The 20,389-nt window shown below is 34.7% G+C and overlaps 1 protein-coding gene across 1 annotated transcript in view; it reads right to left on the bottom strand.

Annotated features, from left to right (window-relative positions):
* ELP4 (elongator acetyltransferase complex subunit 4) overlaps positions 1 to 20,389 on the bottom strand; it is a gene marked incomplete at its 5' end in the record, with an annotated part of 146,339 nt that overhangs the window by 79,524 nt on the left and 46,426 nt on the right. Inside the window, 2 exons of the mRNA XM_080617202.1 lie at positions 747 to 855; positions 14,961 to 15,149. Of these exons, the coding sequence (XP_080473328.1) occupies positions 747 to 855; positions 14,961 to 15,149 (298 nt within the window). The remainder of the gene's footprint in view (positions 1 to 746; positions 856 to 14,960; positions 15,150 to 20,389) is intronic.

Raw genomic sequence — 20,389 nt, 5'->3', positions numbered from 1 at the left:
ACCCTCGGAGCACCGCTCTGGATTAGCTAAAATTGTTTCTCATTCACTGCTTTGGCTATGCATAACTTCTAATCTAGTCTTTTAAAATTTAAATAGTTCTGCTGAAGCAGCTAACATAGTCTTTGGGAAACAACAAACAAGATTAAACACCATTCCACATTTTGAAGATAAATCACTTGAAAGTCTACATGATTTTGTACCAAAATTAGTTTTGTATTTTCCATGCCACACATATCCATATTCATTTCTTTAAATGTATTAAGTGCCATAACGTAAAGCTGAAAACCAGAACATTATTTTTAGATCAAGTTTATATAGCATACCATTTAGCAGTTTATTCACCTTAATATAATATATGTTTCCCCGTGTTCTCTATTTAAAATTTGGCAGATCAAAAGTATTGATTTCATGACAGGTTCAGCTCACTGGTCAGATGATTGCCAAGGCTCCTCTGCATGTGAATTCCCCAAAGCCTGCCTGTTGAGATGTACATCTGATTGAGCCATGCCTCCGTAATATGGCTTGACAACATGCAAGGAGTTGCCATGTTTCCTTTGCAGCCTTAATGCACTTTACTGAAAATTTTCCTAACTCAAGCCTGGCTAGCAAGGAGAAACATTTAAGAGGTTTATTCTAAAATGAAACCAAATGCTACTTTATAGCAGATACCCAATTGGAGGGTAAGCCACTAAGTGCCCTAGAAACACTCAGGGCAGACTTTTTGCATTGCTAAAGATGGAACTTACCATGGTAGTCCTTGTATAATGGATTGGTTTCTCTCTCTGAGCCAATAAATGATTCAAGACCAACTACCGTATCTGACAAGTTTGTTACACGTTCCATAATTGCTTTATTCTGTAAGACACGGAAACAAAATACATATCCTATGTGATGAAAAAGGTAATTAATGTTCATAGAGTAAGCCTTGGTCTTCTCAATGGCAAACTGTGGGGAAAAAATAGGTCATCAATACTTAGAAATTACATTAAAGGGCTTTTTTATTTTTTTTTTTTTTAAGGAAATTTCGGTCTAAAGAAAACATGTATTTGACAAGGAGAAACTATAAAAGGGCTAACTCAGCAAAAAATTAATATTTTCCTAAATCTTCAGAACATCAGCATTTGCTCATATCAGAGATATTTACAACCTATGTTGCAGTTGAGCTCCTCTCATTGACTTCGACTAGGAGTCAAGATGCCCAGCTTCTGTTTGTGCTCTGAAAACTTTGGTTTTGGATACACTTAAGCGTATCTCTAAGATTTTGAGCAAGTACAACCCACATGATTATTCATTTTGGTCATCAGTCAAAACCCTGGAAACCCAAGCACTTCCTCCAGTATTTTTCTTTCTAAAAGTTTCTCTCTATACAACATATGAATCTAAGGCTTCAAGTTGCATTAGAATTTCTCAGTACATTTGTGGTAGGTGATGCCTTATGCTTCATGCAACAGTGTAGCGCCATGTGCCTTAAATAAGCTGTTTTCTGTGCAGTTTTCCTTACTTAATTTTATGGAGCAGAAGGCAACATTCAAAGGTGACAAAAGAGATCTTCACAGGTAACTCCAGATTAAATGTTCTTAAATGATTTGATGATGTCAGTATTTAATGAGAAAAAAAAAAAAGAAAAAGAAAAAAAAGAGACAAATCTGTTCTAAAAAGCAAAATATTTCTTTAAGATAAGAAGTTGTTATCTTGAAGCTGCTTGGACAGCGGGTATACTTTTGTTCTTGATGGCTGTAGGCGATATACCTATCATACTTTCATGGGTATCAAGATCAAACACCTCAAAATACCCATTCCAAGTATGAAGAAGCTCCAAGTTTTAGTTTTGCATTTTTTATGGATTTTAAAGCATTTTGTACATTCTGCACTTCTTTCATAAACTATACAAGCAATACTTCTTATGAAATGCCAATTTAAATACTGTTAAAGTATTTGATACTAACAATTTGTAAAGTAATTAGGAGCAGAGAGAAGGGAAACATCCCTTGATAAGTTGGAAAAGTCCATTCATTGTACTGACATACAGGTTCATTTATCAAAATAGCGATGAGTACACCAATTGCTTTCAGGAACCGACGTTTCAGTGACAGTCTATTTCCTAGTCACAGAGAGGCCTACAAAGCAGACATGAAAGCTGAACATTTCCTTCTCTCATCAAAGAATAATCTGAATTCTGTTTGTTGACCACTACATAAAGTAACTTGTGGCCTGCTTGCACAGACCAGGTTACAAGGCCTAAATCCACAGATCCCATGGCACCTTTACACCCCTCCGTTCCCCACCTTATGGGCCAGATGGCATTAAATCCCGAGGACCGGTCTCTTTTCAAAGATGGTACTTGTGCACAGGCCAAAACGATCTATCCCCATGGAATCAGGGAACTTCAGTTTTACCTACAAAGTCTAACGATGGATAATGATGAAACAGTGTTACACTAAAGAATTTCCTTTATGAGGATCTGAGTTAAAAGAACATGAGTGATCTGAGTTAAAAGAACACTGTCTACCCATCAATCCCTAAGCTTTGCTATTATATCCACCCCTGAAATATTAAAGCTGACTTGCAAATTATTTCCTCTTCTAGGAAGAGAGAGACAGTATACTACATATTAATGGAAACTTTTGGTTACATTATTCTACAGGGGCAACCACATAAATATAAATCTGAAGTAGCCAGCAATCTCTAGATTTCCACAGACCAGAAATGACCATATCTTTCCAGTTCTTCAGCAGGCTGCTCGATGACATTTGTATTAGCAAGCAAAACAAAACTGGTACATAAATAAACAAAATTATGATTTCTGGAATCTAACCTAGTTCTCAGTATGGAAAAAATATTCTACCATTTCAAGAAAAACTTGCTGTCTGTTCATGTTTTTGCTTGCTGGTTTGGATAAAAATGGGTTCAAAAAAATGGACAGAAAGATGGTCAGCCATCAGCAAGGTATCCTCATCATTAACAGTCCTGCAAACCACAAGAATAGCATCTCTCCTATTTAGCCTTAATTCTGGAAAGATTAAAGTGAGGGACAGTAATTCAATAGTTGCCTAATGATACGTATGTCAATGTTGGCTTCAGTTTTTCTTAATAGGTTTGCTTTCTTAAATTGTAGTCTGTTTACTTGATGCTTATGGTTTTGTTTTTAAAGTGTGTCAAAATATTCCCCTGGCTTAATGCAGTGCATCTTGGGAAATATTTCGCACAGTGAATCGCCACACCAAACAGACATTTGCTTATGTGGCATTGTTGCCATAGATTTGTATCTATCATGTATTTTCTAGTTTGCAGCGTTCAGCACATTAATGTTCAATCAAAGCTGACGTCAGCACACAGATACTTGTGATGTATGGCATCCTGACATAAACACACAAATCATGTTGCCCCATCTGGGCTTGGAAATTTAACAGAGCTCCAGATCTTCCTCCAGCCCCATACAAATCTACCTCCTGCTTCTGGCATAAACTTGGCAGCTCTGGAGGTGAGCCAGGACATGGTTAGGAGGGAAGCCAGGAATGAGGAGATTCAGGGAAAGAGTTTTTTGGCAGCTAGAAGAGGCATTGTTTTAAATTGCATGCAAAAATAAAAAAACTCCAAACCCCAACCCAGTCCTGAAAAGTTTTCAGTCTTGCTAGATGTACTGCAGGTCTTCTTAATTAGTTAGTTCAGCCAAAATGTAATAATTCTAACAACATGGTAGCAAGCCTGTTGTGCAGGCTGGGCTGGGCATTCATTCTATATCTTACTTTGTGCTTGCTGTTTTAGAGAGACGTTATCTTTTAAGGGTAAAATTGCAATATCAGGGCTTAACCAAAGCCTAGTTTCAAAACAATAGGAAACTAGACATATTTGTTTAACCAGCTTTTGGGAAGGGCAATTATAGAAAAAGACTGCTTTGTCCTACTAATTAATTTGCAGAATCTACATAGCTTTAAGTAATTATTTGTGTGTATTTGTGAGTACTTATTTACAAATAAACGTATCATCTCCTGTGTCTCAGTATAAAGCATGGTATTCTACCAGCAAAAATAACATGTACAGTCTCTGTACTCAGACTTACAGACTGAAATTAATACTGTGTGTTTCTACTGGATTGAGTTCTTACTGTACTGCAATTTTATTATTACTACTAATAATCAAATCAACCTTGGTTCATCTGTATTCTGTATTAGGATAAAACCCCTCTCTTTTCGACTCTGCTCTAATTTCTAGTTCTCCTCTGATTTCCTGTCAAATATTTTATAACACCCAGAGATATGTCCTCCCATTTTTATTTCATCAGTTTCTAAAGAAATTAAAAAGCTCACAAAATTTAAGTAATAATAATATTTAATTTTTTAGTCCTTCCACTGGATTAAGTATAAAAAAGTAAAAAAATTGAAAATGTTCTTAGAATGGCCTCAACTTTTGTACATAGTAACCATCTCAAAATTTAATAGGAAAATAATAGACTCATGTTAAAGCTCTATAATGAGATCCAACTAGCACCTGTATAAATACATTAAGCTCTTGAATCACATGGGCTTCATGTGTTTGCACATTTGTATTCAGATCAGTACATCAACACAATTTTAATATTAATTCATATATTGGATTGAAAATAAGGTATTTTAAGACTATGTCTCTTCAATGAGACATTACGCCTATCTTTGACAGAGGGTTATATTTGACTTCTGTACCTTTACATTCTAGTAATCTAATTCCATCACTGATTTTATTTTAAAACATTAAATTAAAGAGCTAATACATCAAATCCTAAAATGGATTTCATTACCTAAAAAACTACTTACAAACAACTGCTAGCACTGGGACAAAACCCAATGAGTTGCATACATTCCCCATATGACAGCAGAGAATTTAAAGATGAATTCAGATATTCCCCCGAAGTTTAGGTAAACTGTAATTGCAGGCAACAGTCTGTGTTGTTAACAGCAGGTGAGTGTAGTAATCCTGACACTCCATTTGAAAGAAGGTCTCAATAATGAACAGCAAGCAAACAAGTACATGCAAAGTAATAGGAACTTTATAAACTTATAGCATATTTTGGTGTGTGAATTTTCACAAAAAAGATCAATAACAGGTTGTGCCACATTGGACTATAATGAAGCACTGGCTGGATGTCCAATAGATAAATAATTCTTGATATTTTCTGGGAGATTATCACACAATTGTGCGGTAATGACTTCACAATATGCAAATATTTACCACTTGCCATTACTACTTAATCTCCAAAGAATTTTAAATTGAAAGGCTATGTAAATAATTACTGCTTGGAAAATCCAAGAATTACCCATACATTTTGGGAAAAGAATTTAGGTATCAGGCTCTTGTACTAGTTATATAGAGAGACACAGTTTGTGTACTTTTTCATCATCCACAAATCCTCAAAAGATTAATAACTGCTTTGCCAAACAGTGTTTTAGCAGTAATTAACAAAGACTGTAAAGTATAAAATTCTATACTTACTCTAAGTTGATTAGCACTGTTCTCAGTGCTTGCACACACCAAACCTACTCACTGAACTTTGAATTTTGGCTCCAAAATGAATATACACTCAGGCCACTGGAACATAAGATGAGGAACAATATATAAACAAATTTTGGTATTCAGAAATCTCTAGCAGTGTCACAACAAAACTGAATACAAGCATGATGTCTTTGCTGGAAGACAGATATCCTAGAAATATATTTCAAGATTTACTACAAATGAGGTCTTCAAGTGACGAGAAATTCACATTTAGCGATTCAAGACTGATCAGGCATCTTCTTTTACCTTTGAAGGACCCTACTGACTAAAATAGAACTTAAGTATAAATACCTGTTCATATAGCTGAAATCACAGAAGCCTGATTTTGGTTCATTTGTTCGGACACACAGTGTATTGCACTAGCTAATTTCAAGTAATGACAAGCATTTTTGAATAATTTCATACAGGTTACAGAAGCAAAGAAAGGACATGTAGTGAAGACATGAGCAGGTAATTAGATATAACATACTTGTAAAAATGTGAAGGGAGTAACAAAGCATCTGTTGGCCAATATGTTACATAAGGCATTAATTCCAGATTCCGGTTGTTCTCTTGAAGTTGCTTTTAATAATGTGTGTCCTGATAGACTTCGTATATTCAAGAGTCTTTCAACTGTGAAACTAGCTAGAACTATTATTTTTGTTTCCTAAAAACTCAGAACACTTGAGGCATGGTTCCCTTATCTTACACCTAAACCACTATCACTGCTATAGGAACTCTGCAATGCTATTATCAAATATATCAGATGATGGTGGATGACACAGAATCCATAAAAAAAAAATCAGGATAAGTTTTCAGGAAGAATAAACAGCTTGGAAATAAAAACTAAGTATTACATATGCAAAAACCTTCACTGAAAATGGATGGCCTTGACTTCTCTACTACTTGAGCTATAAAAGTATCTAATGCCAGCAAACCTCAGCATCCTATGAAATAAAAGTATGTCTGTTTTGCCATGGGAGGAAAGACCTAAAAAGACCAACAGTGAAATAAGTGATGACTCAACAGGTAAAACAAGGAAGTCAATAACAGTTGCTGCTGAGGCCTACAAAACCAAAAGTGAGAACAAAGACTATGTAGTTTAAAACAAACTTTCCATCTGTTGATCTCCAAGTGCTTTACAAAAGAAAGGCAAGTCCTGCATTCCTCATTTCCAAGTCATGCAACAAGCACAAAGATGTCTTGTGAGTTGGCCAATGTCACAAGCCATTCAACAGTAAGCTGGGAATTGAACTCAGCCTTTCACTGCGTATTTTCTCTCTATTTGAGACCTGGTTTAGGAGGCTGCATCTATGGCTTTGGAGTAGCAGGAAAATACTTGGTGGTATCACAAAGATAACGTGGGAGTCAAAGCTCAGAAAGCTGGGTGCTCAAAATCCCATTAATATCTGGCTGAAAGAGGTGACAGATGTACAGGGTGTTAAAGAGTGATTTTGAGCTGAATCCCTGTTCAATGTTTTTCTGACTCTTTCCTTAGCAGTTGGTAGCTGAAAGCACAGGCTACATGTGAGTATGAACAGTTCAGGGGTGCAGGTGTGTGGGTCCTGCTGCAGTGGGTAGATAAAATAAACCTCATCGAGCCCTCCTCCAGTGAAGGGTGAAGAGCTGGGAAGAAATAAGTACAAAATCTGGGCTGAGGTGAGCCCAGCATCTTCCCTAAATACTATCTGGTCCTTATTAATGAGATTATCTCATTGTTATAAAGCATATATATATATGGAAAACTCTATGGTATTATTTGTCTTTAATAATTGCAAAATTGAAATGACCATTTGAGTAGATTTGTTTAGAAAATTAAACACAGCGAGTGCTACGAGTTGGTCATAGTGTAGTAGAGATACAAAAGTAGACTGAAAGAATGAGAGTCATACTACAAATAAGCCATAACAAAACTGCTGAAATTAATGTGTTTGAGACCAACTAGCTTAACTGAAATCCTGTGACTCCCTTAGGAATTATTAATTTTATATATAAAGTTTAGGAGTTCCTTTCGTTGCAATTTTGCCTGAAAAAAATGTCACTGCATTTTGTTTACCAATTCAGAAAGGCCAACTATTGCTGTTAACTAATTCTTTAAACAGCGAATCACATTTTACTCACAGGTGACCAAAAAGATCCTCCACCATTATTTCAATTATTAGTACACAAATATCACATGGAACAGCTAACTGATCCTGAAAGATGCCAAAATATAAAATAATTTTAAAACCGAATCCCTTATTCAGTATAAAATTATAGGCTGTCATCAGGAGCAGGCTGGCAAAGCTAGGTCCAGATGGGAAATTGGCTGGGCAAAAAGAGGAGGTAGGGTGGAAATGATGGGTAGGCTGGAAACGGTGGGAACCTAAGGAAAGACATGACTGCTCCCTCTGCTGGCAAGGTTCTCACCTGCTTTAATTTTTAACTAATGAGTAGGCATTTCTTTAATTATTTAGGGTTTAGCCAATAAATAATGCAGAATGTTCCTTCCTCAGTCTGTTGCTCTGTGTTTGCACATTTTTGAACTTATGGTGCCCTATTTCACTAGAATAATTTGCCATAGAATTAAGGCTCAGATGGATATCTAATGGTAGAGTTACAGGCTTTATATTTTAATGGTTCTGAAAATGAAAGGCAAGATTAAGCTATTTAACCTTCAAAATACTCCATTTTACAACGTATACACATTTTTTATTTAATTTACATATTTCATAACACTACAATAAATTGCTCATCATATCATACTGTAACAAGAACTATCTATGCAGCAGTTAGATACTATAAAATGAAACGTTCTGCAACACAAGCATACTAAATTAGTCACTCCAAAAAAGTGCTGTTCTTCCTTGCCAGAGAATTCAGTGATAATGCTTGTATTAAAACTTAATTAGAAGATGAAGATAAGTCATTCATTACTTGATTTGTGATATAAATTAATAGCTGCAGTAAGAACACTTAGAAAAAATCTGTTCTAGGATTTTGGCCTACAACCAGAAGCTCCCAGAACAGGAGGGATCAGCTTTTTTTGCCCACTGCTCTCATCTGAATCCTGGCTGAAAAGCTACTCCAGCTCCCAGCTTTCCAGAAGGCTCCATCCCAGGAATCCTCGCCTGCCATTTGGTTTGCTGATTTTAATCTCCCAGGACTTTCTTACAGTGGCTCCACTATGCTGAACTGGCACTTGCTCCTAGAAGTGAGTTATTATTAAACTTGTAGGTCAATTGTGGCACTAACAACTCTTTGGAAGCTTTCAGCCACAGTGTAGAATTTGCTGGTCTAATTAAATATTAATTCTAAGTGTTACATTCTGTGGCTAAGAGCTTTTATTTTCCATCATCAGTCTGGAAGAGAAAGAGGTTACAAGGCTAATTTATTTTTTTATTTTTTTATATTTTTATTCTCCCTAGCATTAAAACTTAACTATACAGGCACAAAAACATCATTAAAGATGCAGAATTCCTTTTTATAATGATTATACTGTAGTTAATAGAGCAGGTCTAAAGAAAAAGATGTAAAATCAGGTTCTGAAATTACAAGGTTTTTAAACAACACCAAAAGTTTGTATACAAATGCTTCTAAACAAATACTGCCCAGAAATTCAATATTCAGTTATTTGAAAATCAATTCAGATGGGAAATACATATGCAATAATTTAAATATAAAAGTTTTACACAAAATTCATAGCTCTTTGTTCTGAAGTACAATAGACAACACATATTTAATGCTAGATTCACAGGGCTTTTTTTACGAGAACTTAGACCTCTACTTATGCAAACAAAAAAATTGTATTTCTTCAGAGAAACAGTATTACCTTCCATTTTCTAACAGAATAATTTGTTTAAAGCAGGTACCTACTTTGGTCCTGCATTATTTAAAGTCACTCTTCTAATCTTTACTTATCAGTGTCCAAATGGGCTCAGTACATGAGCCTCTTCCCTTCTGCTTCCATAACAGTTGTGTCCATGTCTGGACACTGGGCATTATATTAACTACTTAGTCCAGTAGCCAAAAGATTCCATATGCTTGAACAGATGACTATCTCCATACTGTGATGGGATATTTAACTGTTTAGGTCTAATATTGCAGTTGAAAGATTTAGTTCTAAATCTTACCTAATTTTTTGAAGTTTTCATAGGTGTATTTTCAGATTATAAACGTAAAATGCAAAACAAAATTGCAATGCTGCATATACTCATTAACTCTTAAAGTTCAATGTATTCATTTTAGAAAAGTGGTTTTTTTTTCTATTAAGAGACAATGTGTTGACGAGATGGTGATAAGGAAGTGTATATAGTGTCCTAAACATAAAATTTATTAAAACGAGAAGGCTGTTTTTGGCATGCAATTTTAACACACAATGTGACTGTTCATCTAAATACGACTAAGCCCATTAAAAGACAATTAAAATGTGGGTACAAACACATGCTTTGAATGTATACTGTGTTTGGGTTTGAAATGGGTACCTGTTACCAAATCACAAGTGGCAGAGCCAGAATACAGCCTATTGGCAACCATAAACTTGTTTTATGAAGCAACAAAATATTTCTATTTCTCCTGCAAATTTATTAGCAAATACTATCAAGGACAATAGAAATTGAAAAAAAAAATTACTTACTGTTCCTCAATTTATATTTTAAATTGTATACTTCTCTGAGCTTCCTACTTAATCATAAATTAAAAGATGCTTTTGTGAATGTCTAGAATATACAAACCAGAATATTCAGATATGAAAAAAACTATGTGGATAGCCCAAGAACACCTGTCATAAAAGTCATGACTCTTAATATTTCTTTGCATAGTTGTTAAACTGTATTACTCACATATAACAAAAAGCAATGTGCAACATTAAAAAGCAAGTTAAAAAATACCAATATCCCATTTCATCAGATTTTTTTCTACTTTGCAGAAAATTCTGAAAGCTTGCTTAACTATGATATAAAAACTACATATTTGTGTCAGTAGCTATCTTATCAAATACATCAAATACATTTGAATACACAAATACATTTGAAGGGTATTCAGCATTTTACACTTTTGAACTTTCAGAAGTCAATTCTAAGGCAAGCAATCACTCTTAGTTCTTGTCTTAGAAGTAAAGATTTCAAACTGTGAGAAATTTACAAGCTTTAGAAGTTCATATCTTATAATCCTATATTACCGATGGACTCTAAAGCACTTGATCACTTAACTTCAGGTTTAGCTGCTAGATTACTCAGTGTGAACACAAAAGCCTGTGGATGTGAAAAGGTTTGTTTCTGAATTTTTTTACACCAAAACATACAGTAACATAGGCATTTCAGTGAATTCAAGGCATCAAAACATTAATATTGTAGGAAATTAATTTTTTAACATACTGGATGAAATCACGAAAATACCTTGCCAAACAGAACTTCAAACTCTAAGGACCAGTTCTGTAACAAGACTTATTCATATTGACTTTTCATTAGTCAATTAATTTCCCTTGGTACATGCTGACTAATATGGTTGTTAGTTCTTACCAGTAATAAATACAGCTTCAAGTTCAAAATAAAGGATGGCTTCAATAAAAATGTTACACTTTCTTCCAGTGAAAAGAGTAATCTTCTCTAAAAAATACTAATTAAGTGATACAAAATTGGGAAGAACAGGAACAGAATTATGAACATTAGTTAGCATTTTGGGAGAAAGATGTTTCTGGATTTATTAATGATTTCCAGTAAAAAGAAAAAGAAGAAAATACAATAGGAAAAAACTTCAAATTCTAATTTAGGGCTTTTGTAAATATAAAAAAGTGACATTAAAGTCCTTTAAGTGACACTCCCTTGCACAAAAAGTTAGTTTCTTTTATTTATTTTTTTTTTTTAAATCAGGTACTAAAAAAGCACGGTTTATCAACATACAGATAAAGAGTCCTTACTTGGTTTTAGAATATTCCTGTATATTTGGCAAGCGTAACAACAAATTAAATCCTTCTTCAGTCTGTCTTCCTTGATCAATGCTAAATTTAAAAAATAGAAGTAATTTTCCCTTTTCAAATGCACCATCTGATTTCATAGGCACAATGCATTTTGAAGAAGCAGTAAAAAGACTTGAAAAATAACCTTCCATCAACTATTTTAATCATACTCATAAGTATCTCAATATTTATTATCTGACAGACAGTGTAAGATAAGAGTATGTTCAATCGGTAGAAAATATCAATCAAGTAAAACTTGTCACACATCATCTGAATAAAATTTATAATTGAGTAAGTTTTTAGTGTCATTTTCTTGAAATCCTCTTCCAGAATAATATATGCCTATTTTTGTGGTTGAGAAAAGAGAATTTTCTTTTTTGTTCATGCACTGCTTGAACTACAAGTTTCATCAATAAAACACAAAGAATCTGTATTCTTTAGTGGACTACAATTTCTTTAAATTATCCTGAAAAAAAACCCTCTGTACACAACCAGATTTCTTTGTGAATTTGTGTATTTTACCAGAATACAGCCTTACAGAAGACTGTGAAGACATTCAGTGTCCCATCAAACTGGGTGAATGAGCAACATCTTTGGATAAATGCCATTCAAAGTTATTAAATCAAAGAAAATGAATAACTGGCATAACGAAAGAGCTACATTGGTGGATGTGTACCACAGAGTGGAAAGGCATCAAGAACAAAATCACTCTTTAATGTTCAGTGGTCATCAAAGAGACAAAGCAGACACTAGAAAGTATAAAAAGTGAACAAACAATAATAGCATTATCGTATTACATTACTGTAACAAAGTAAAATGTAATTAAAAGTGACTGTTTAAAAACAGATTTAGGAAGCAGCATGAGAAAAATTACAAAACAATCTGAATACAGAAAAGATAAAATAGGGACCCTCATGAGCCTCATGTTATCGTCTCATCAGCCAAGAACAAAGATAGAATTTATGAAAAGGCAAAATTAAACTTTCTGAAAGAAACAAGGCAGATTTAACTTGTGAAACTCACTGTCACAGTACAAGACTGAAAATATTTGGGAAAATACACAAAAGAAACCAACCTCGAATTATATATACATACATTCCATGTCTATATCTATCTATCTGTATCTGCGTTATTCATATACTACATATAAAAAATTTAACTAGTCTGGTTTGGAAAGATATTGTCCCTATTGAAAATCAGTACTACCAGTTGTGAGTTTTTTTTCTTTTTCACTGGAGTAACTAGTACTGGGAGCTGGCACAGACAAGACATGGTGTGAGTGACTACTGGAAATCTAGTTTTTCGAGACAAAGGAGGTAAAAATGAAACTATTTTTCTGTACATCTTACTCAGCCAACCCCTTGATTTAATTCTGATTTTGAACTTATATTTATTTGTATGGCAATTATTCATGTGAAGAATTTACTTGCAGACCTAATTAATATAGCTGGGAAGTAGAAGATAACAGAAAATACAGAAATAGTAGTTTAGGGAATAAACATGGAGTTTACTACATATTCAGAAAAATAGTGTGTATTTTTCTATGCCTTCAGTGTACTGACTTTAGGATTCTACAGAGACAGTGTATGCTAGAACTTACTCTGATCAAATTATATACATACAGAAATGCACTTAGAAAAAACCCCAAAACCCTCTCTCTTACTCTCTTGGAAAGAAAAGATATTTTCATTACTTTTTTAATCCAGCAAGAAACCTCAGCAACAGAATGGTGAGTAGCTGGGTTGTGAGAATGTGAGCAGCTGCTGTTATTATAACTAAAGGTCTGTCTATGGCTTGAGCCTGAGAGACCACATGTTCGGCTGTCCTCTCATCTTGCCATCCTCACCAATTAACTATTAACATGGAGGGCTGTACACATGCTCTCAGGGGCTCTTTAACAGGCTTCTTGGAGAGTGGAACAACTACACAGCAGGGCTCTGGGAACTGAGTAATGTGGGGTATAAGGAACCCTCAGCAGCTTTGCTCCTCCTAATGACAGTTTTTTCCGTAGTTTAGTAGATAAAGAAGGATACATGAAGTTTAATAATTTCAGAAAAATTAAATGCTCTCATTTGTTCAAGGCTGCTAAGCAAAGATTCTGGGAATAAATGTTTCTTTGCTGTTTTTTATTCAGTATAGTCTAGCAGTTATTGTAAAACAATTCTGTGAAAATTAAAAAATCAGTTATTTAAAAAATCAGACATAATATCAATCTTAACTCCATTCCAATCAATTTATATGGAATTTAAATCACAAACCCAAAAGCAGCCTCCCAGCTGCTAAAATCTTTATCCTTCAGTTTGTTTCTTAGAGATGCTTCTGGATTTCTCTAAAATATGATCATACTGTTTATCAACATAATTTATAAAAAAAGAGTACAATGAAACTGACTGTATATCCCAATTATGGACAGGTAATTCCAACATGTAAAAAGAAGGGTGCTAGTTTTACATTCACAAATTCTATTAATTACATTAAATTTTACTGTCAATCTTTTTGAAGGCAAACTGCCATCTAATGTTTAAAAATAGCTGAGTAAGGAGATGGAGCTTTGCACTGTGAAAGGAATATTCATACACTTTTGATTGCAATAGTAAAATTAGAAAATCAAGTTTCTGTATTTTCTAAGGAGTAAGTGCATCAGGTATCTAGATAATAACATTTGCAGGTATTCAAACACCTTTACAAAATGCAATATATGTAAGTAAGTGGTATGTACTTTCCCGAGATAGGATTTAATCTAGTGATAAATTCATCTACTATGAAAACAATTTGCATAATAAGAGGTTTTATCCAGTACTTTTTTTACTATAGTGAAATCAAATATGTAAAATTATAGGTTCTCTAGTCATTGTGAATAATAATTTTGTTTTTGTAAGTTACATTACCATTTGCAGATAAAAAAACCCCCAAAACCCTCAAACCTTATTGACATTTTTCATTTTAGTAAAAACATTTATTTCCAGAAGATATATATAAGTGTCCATATACTCTCAGGATAGGTGCTATTAGCAGCTCCTGATTTTGCACTTGGGAAAATTGCTCTGATAACATAACTGGTTTGCTCCTGGTGCCAGTAAATAGGGATGTTAGAATTAGAGTGGAAACCTGTATCTTTCAATTCCTGGCTTTAAAAACAAGATCGCACATCATCATAAGGAGCATGACAGATCAATACACTGGACTGAAAATGTCTTGTAGAAAAAAAAAAAAAAAAAGATTACCAGAATTCTCTTTCATTTTCTACAGTTTCTGAAATTTTGCTAGTTTTGAGAAAATTACTAAGTCCCACATAAGGCATAACTATCTAAGATGGTTTTATGCTTAGGTCTTTACAGATGTTGCTGCATGCTGTTCCACAAAAGTATATAAGCACTACAGCAAAGTCATATTTTAACAGCCCTTTGAACAAAAAGAGTTTCCAAAATGTCCAAAATTGCATTTATTTTCTTACCATAAACTTCCCATTCTTGCTAGCTGATGTGTCACCTATGGAATATAGCAAAGAGAGCATTCCTACCTCGATAAGGTGAGCAGGTATTGTAATGATACAGGCTGACAAAGATTTTCTGAGGAGGCCACGGAGAACATACAGGAATTTTGTAAGGCTATGAATATCTTCAGGAGTATCACTGCAACAAATGTCATCACCCCACAACAAAGAGCCCAGACTCTGAATTCCTATCCGCAAAATATTCTTTCGTTTTTTCTATTGGGAAAAAAAAAAATACAAAAGAAGCCACTTGTGATTCTTTTACACACTGAGGAAAATTTCATGTAATGTATTTAAAAAATACTATGAATATAATTCATATCCATAATAACAACACAGTTTATGTAATCATAGCTTTATCTCAGATGATATTATAAAAATTACAAATGGAATGGCATTTTATTCACTGACTGGATATCATCCTATGCCAGCTAAGCAAATACAAGTGTAAGATTCAGAAATACCAAACTACTAATCAGCGTATTTTAACCTGCTACATGTCAGTATATTCTGACACAAAATCCAATAATACTGTGATTTTTCATGTCCTTTCTCTCCTCCTTAAGAGGAGAATCTTTTCTTCCAGTTCTAAACTGACCTGCTGGAAAGGCCTTAGATTAATCAAACCCAACTTTTCTCTCTATTTTCAACTTTCCAGTGTGTTACTTTCACAACCTGACTATTCGTCTGGCTTCAGTTTCACTTCTGCTACTTCTAAATGAACAAGGTCAGTGGTCTATCTCCCCAGTGTATTTCCCTTTCACTGTTTCAGATATCGTTAAGTATCATCTATATTCCTGTTAATTACTTCCAACTACTGAAGGAAGGTTTACCTACAGCTATGGAGAAACTGAGTCTGAAGCTGATGTCTCAGACATTAGCAGATTGTCTCTTAAGGACCACACCTTTCTGAAAGTCCTTGACATAAGTGTGGATCTGCTTTAGTTAGCTACTGGGTACTAGAATCTAAGGTGTTTTGACATGTAAAATCCTAAACAGCCACTTGTGTTACCTGCCTAAGACTCTTTGCTGCCCTGTAGAAGCTGGCAGAAGAGCAGCCAACAGATGCAGAGGTCCCTTTTCTTAAGGGGCAGATTATGAAACCAGAGTTATAATCTGTTTATGCAAAATAAATGTCATCTCTCATTTCAGCTGATGACAAATCCCACTTCTGCGTATTTGATGTGACCTTTCCTGGTGATCTTTGAGAAGGATTTTAGGTATATTTGCTATCACAGGCTGAGATGTCCTTGTTAAAAGACTTCCTGTACAAGATGATCAAAACCACATTTCTAGAATTCAGAGTTCATAATTAAAGGCTTTTTTAAATTTTATAATATGCATACACACACACATATATATAAATACTAGTTTTGATAAATAAAAGCTTCCTGGTACATAAAATTTGGTAATAAACAACAAAAACACAAAAATTGGTAATAAAAGCTACCTGTTACAGTGAAGTCCTTGGATAAATTGTAGATGTTTATCTCCACCAGCTGGAATGAACAGTCACTCTCAAGCACAAAATATTGCACAGCTGCTCTGGACATCCAGAGGGAAAGATTTGGACAAGCCAAGAGGCTACTCTTACAAATACTTCCTTTTCCATATTGGGTAGACAGAGCTTGAGTTGTGAAACACAGCTACTACACGTGGCTCTGCATTCATCCTGCTCTTGTGGCTTACACAGTGAGCTGATCTGCCAATTCGCTCACAATCTTTGTGAAAGTGATATATGTTTTAACTCTGGTGGGCTCCTTACTCTTGGGCTTTGCAGGCTTTTAGGCTTTACTTAGGTAAAGTTAACTTTTTACACTACCGTATGAAGATCAGGAAAACAGCACAGGATAATATGACACAATCTGACTTCTCTGTATGATATTTGTTAGGCTTGGAAGTTCAGAGTTGTAAAAAGAATAGGGAAAATAGAAGCTAGACCAGTATTCTTTAGTGACATCAGGGCAGATTCACACATTTCTTGATGTGTGTTTAAGCCATAGCACAGTATCAGGCATTTAAGAAAACAGCTTTATTCAGTTATAATTGATATTGACCATGCAGAGTGTTCTGGGATTTCAGAATTTCAGAGCAAACACACATAAGTCTTACAGAAACTTTTTTAATGATAAAAGCATTTTTTCTTAAGAACATACATTACAACACCCAAACAAAGTATCAGTTCTCTTACTGGACAAAGGATAAGAGATGCTTGTTTCACAATATTAAATCGTAACAGTTGTAAAAGATATAGCTATTCAAACACGAGATATCAGATGTATTTATTTTGGCCAGTAACAGAATTTCTACTGATATAATTGTCAGGCCCAACGGCTTATTCCATAACTGAAATATAAGAAAAGCCCAAGTCAAATATTCTAAAACAACAAGCCTACAGTAAAGAGTAGGATGACTTTTTTTTTAGATATGCCACTAGATCTTTTTACTGCCATTAGTTTGGAAATTTGGATTTTTTTTTTGTTGTTTGTTTGTTTTTTTTAACCGTTTTCATGTAATTTTTGTAAGAATGCTTGCTTTAGCAGCAAGAATTCTGATTATGGAGAATTAAAAACCCCAACTCCAAGTGAACAAAAAAACCTCCCAACTTTACCATCCAAAGTCACCCAACTTGAGCTTCAAAGCATACCAAAGAAATGTTAAGGACATAGAGTTGCCTAGGAAAGTTCTGTTGTCAAACATGAAAACCCCAAAATATTCTCAAACAAACAAGTGCCCTCCTGTATGACTTCAAACTGTGCTCAATTTACGAGGAATTAAACTTAATGATCAGCAGCAAAGAGTTACTAGGAGCTTTTAGAAAGGATGTAAAACTGATGCTCATATGTTTAGGTTAGTCATTCAAACCACACATTTCCAGATAGATCTTGGCTGTCAGTGTGAACAAACAAGTCAGTACCTTGGTTAACTTCAACCAAACTTTTCTGTAGCCTAATACCTGTAACAGGATTTACTGTCCAAAGGCCCTCAAAGTCATGCAGGATAGTTAAGAAATATAAATCTACGACTGCAAACAGCAGACAGTTGTATAAAACTAACATTTACCCATATTGCTAGGTTCCAGAGATGCCTATTTTTATCAGCGGTTTACAAAGCCTCTAACAGCAGTTTTCACTAATTTTCCTCATTGTGTCAAACCTCTGAGAACGGGGGTGACTCACGTTCTGCTTACTTTTCCTCAGGCCCCTCTCCAAATATTGGTCAAAAGTAGTAGCAAGTCTAAGTATCATAGGCCTACTAGCGTGAAATCAGCCAAAAATATCTGAAAACTTTACCAGTCAGGTTAAACTTTTCATATGAATCTTAATCCAAGAAACAACACATTTCTAGACCTCCACAATCTAGAGATTTTGGAAGGATTACACTTCACAATAAAATGAAGCCTTAATGGCATCAGCTTTTGTCAATCATAGACAGCTCAGTAAATAAATCTCTTGAAAATTCAGTACCTTTGGTACATGTTGGCCTTTGCAGTTTTCTCTGAACTTCATGAAAGCCACTGCAGCAGTACCCACCCAAAAGGGAGATCACTGTTTGGGGGCAGGAAGAGCATATATGAACAAACTTCTCAGAAGCTTGGACAGGACTCAGGTCCAGAGGAGTACAGGCTGGTCCTTACTCTACAGTCTTCCTATCTGGCTGCTTAAAAAGTACTTCTGAATGCTCGGTAAGTAGAGAAGTGAATTTCTCAAATTTAGAAGATAAAAAGATCCAAGGTATGTTCTGGGCCATAACAACATTTAACTCTGTGTGTATTTTTAAGAAGTATTATATTCTGCTTCTAAATGTACAAAATCTGAGTGTACAAAGAAAGATGACGCATGGGGAAAAAAGGAATCTTAAAATAAAGTAAAAGAAACCACTCCAGGAAATCATATGCATTGAAATATCATATGCAAAATGAAAATATCATATGCATGGAAAAATCATATGCATTGAAAATGCATATTCATTCTCTTGAAACGAAAACAATGAGGTGAGCGCTAATGGTTTTCTAGATGGATAAACTGGCCTGAAAAGGGACTCTTTCTCTACTTTTTAAAACTACACCTCAGAATCTTATATGTGTAATTTAGTGAACATATACTTCTAAATTGATCAGTGTAAAATTGATCAGTACTGTTCTTGCTTTATTGACACTTGTAAGACATTTTTAAACAATGAATAATAGCTACAGAAAATAGCGATCCAGGGTGGTTTTGCTTGCAACCGAAAACAAAAAAATACTGGCTCTGACCAGCCTTCATTTTCTTTTACTTGTAAAAAAAAAAATGCAGGAATAGACAAAGAAAAATAACTAGCCTAATCTCTTCAGTATGTAGTGGTTTGCAGGCTGAAGGTTGGCAGGGTGTTTGTTTCACTCAGTATTGCTCTTTGCAGCTCTCGGGCTTCCACAGGACCTGTCACTTTGCAGGAGGAGCATCTCTGCAGGCGGAGCCATATGGTGGGATGACATACCTGTTGCCATGGCTACCACAGCACGGGGGGGGGAGACGTGCCTGTCAGGGACCAATTTACTTCTCCAGAATGGCACTGCCACCAAAGCAAAGGCAAGCTCTCCCATAAAACTCAGCACAGACTAAACATTGAGCACCAACAACCTAAATTTACATACAAGTGTTCTGTGCAGGTAACGTTTCTAAAACATACTATTAGACACAAAAACATCCATTCCAACATTATCTTCCCACAAAAATTATTTCTAAGATATTCAACTATAGTGCACAGTGAGGGTCTCCCGCACCTATACTACCAAACTTCTATTGTGGTAACATTGCTATTGTACAATAAAGACAATTTACCTGTCAATTAAGCACCAATATATATAATTTATTATTTTATTTCCATTAACTCCAAAGAACTCACATATTACTGAATATGACACAGAATAACAGATAGGGCTCTGCTCAAATTAAAAAAGGGTTTTCAGCCTATGTTGTTACTTTTAAAATGCTTTTGATTACCCACAGTATGATTTATGAAGAGTACAGAGATTATTAGAAGTCTGGTGAGCTGTTTTGATTTGTAAATTAAAATAGCATTCTTATTTCTTTACTTGTGTTTCAATGCTTGCTACATAAAGATGCATGCCATTTAATTCATTAAAATATTCACTCCACTCCAGTTAAAATAACATTGAAAAAACCTGAAAGCTTAAGATTAAATGTTCAATCTCAATAGTCTTGAACATATTATTGCTAAAGCTGTAGCCTGAAAAAAAAAATACTGTAGGGGAAAATGTGTTTTGCTTAATTAGATTATACTTGGCAATCCATTTATTAGCTAATTGCACAGAATATACATTTTACTAATGCTCACTTACAGTTCTTCCTCACATGGTCTCGCATCTGTAACAGGTAACAACTCCCAAAGCATATTAAAATATGAAGCACACACTATATTTACTTTGCTTCTTTACTCTTGCAATGCTTAGAAAC

Source organism: Psittacula echo (assembly GCF_963264785.1).
Source record: "Psittacula echo genome assembly, chromosome: 5".
NCBI classification, from domain to species: Eukaryota; Metazoa; Chordata; class Aves; order Psittaciformes; family Psittacidae; genus Psittacula; species Psittacula echo.
Note: the sequence above shows the minus strand (reverse complement) of the source record. Positions and strands in the feature narration are given on the sequence as shown.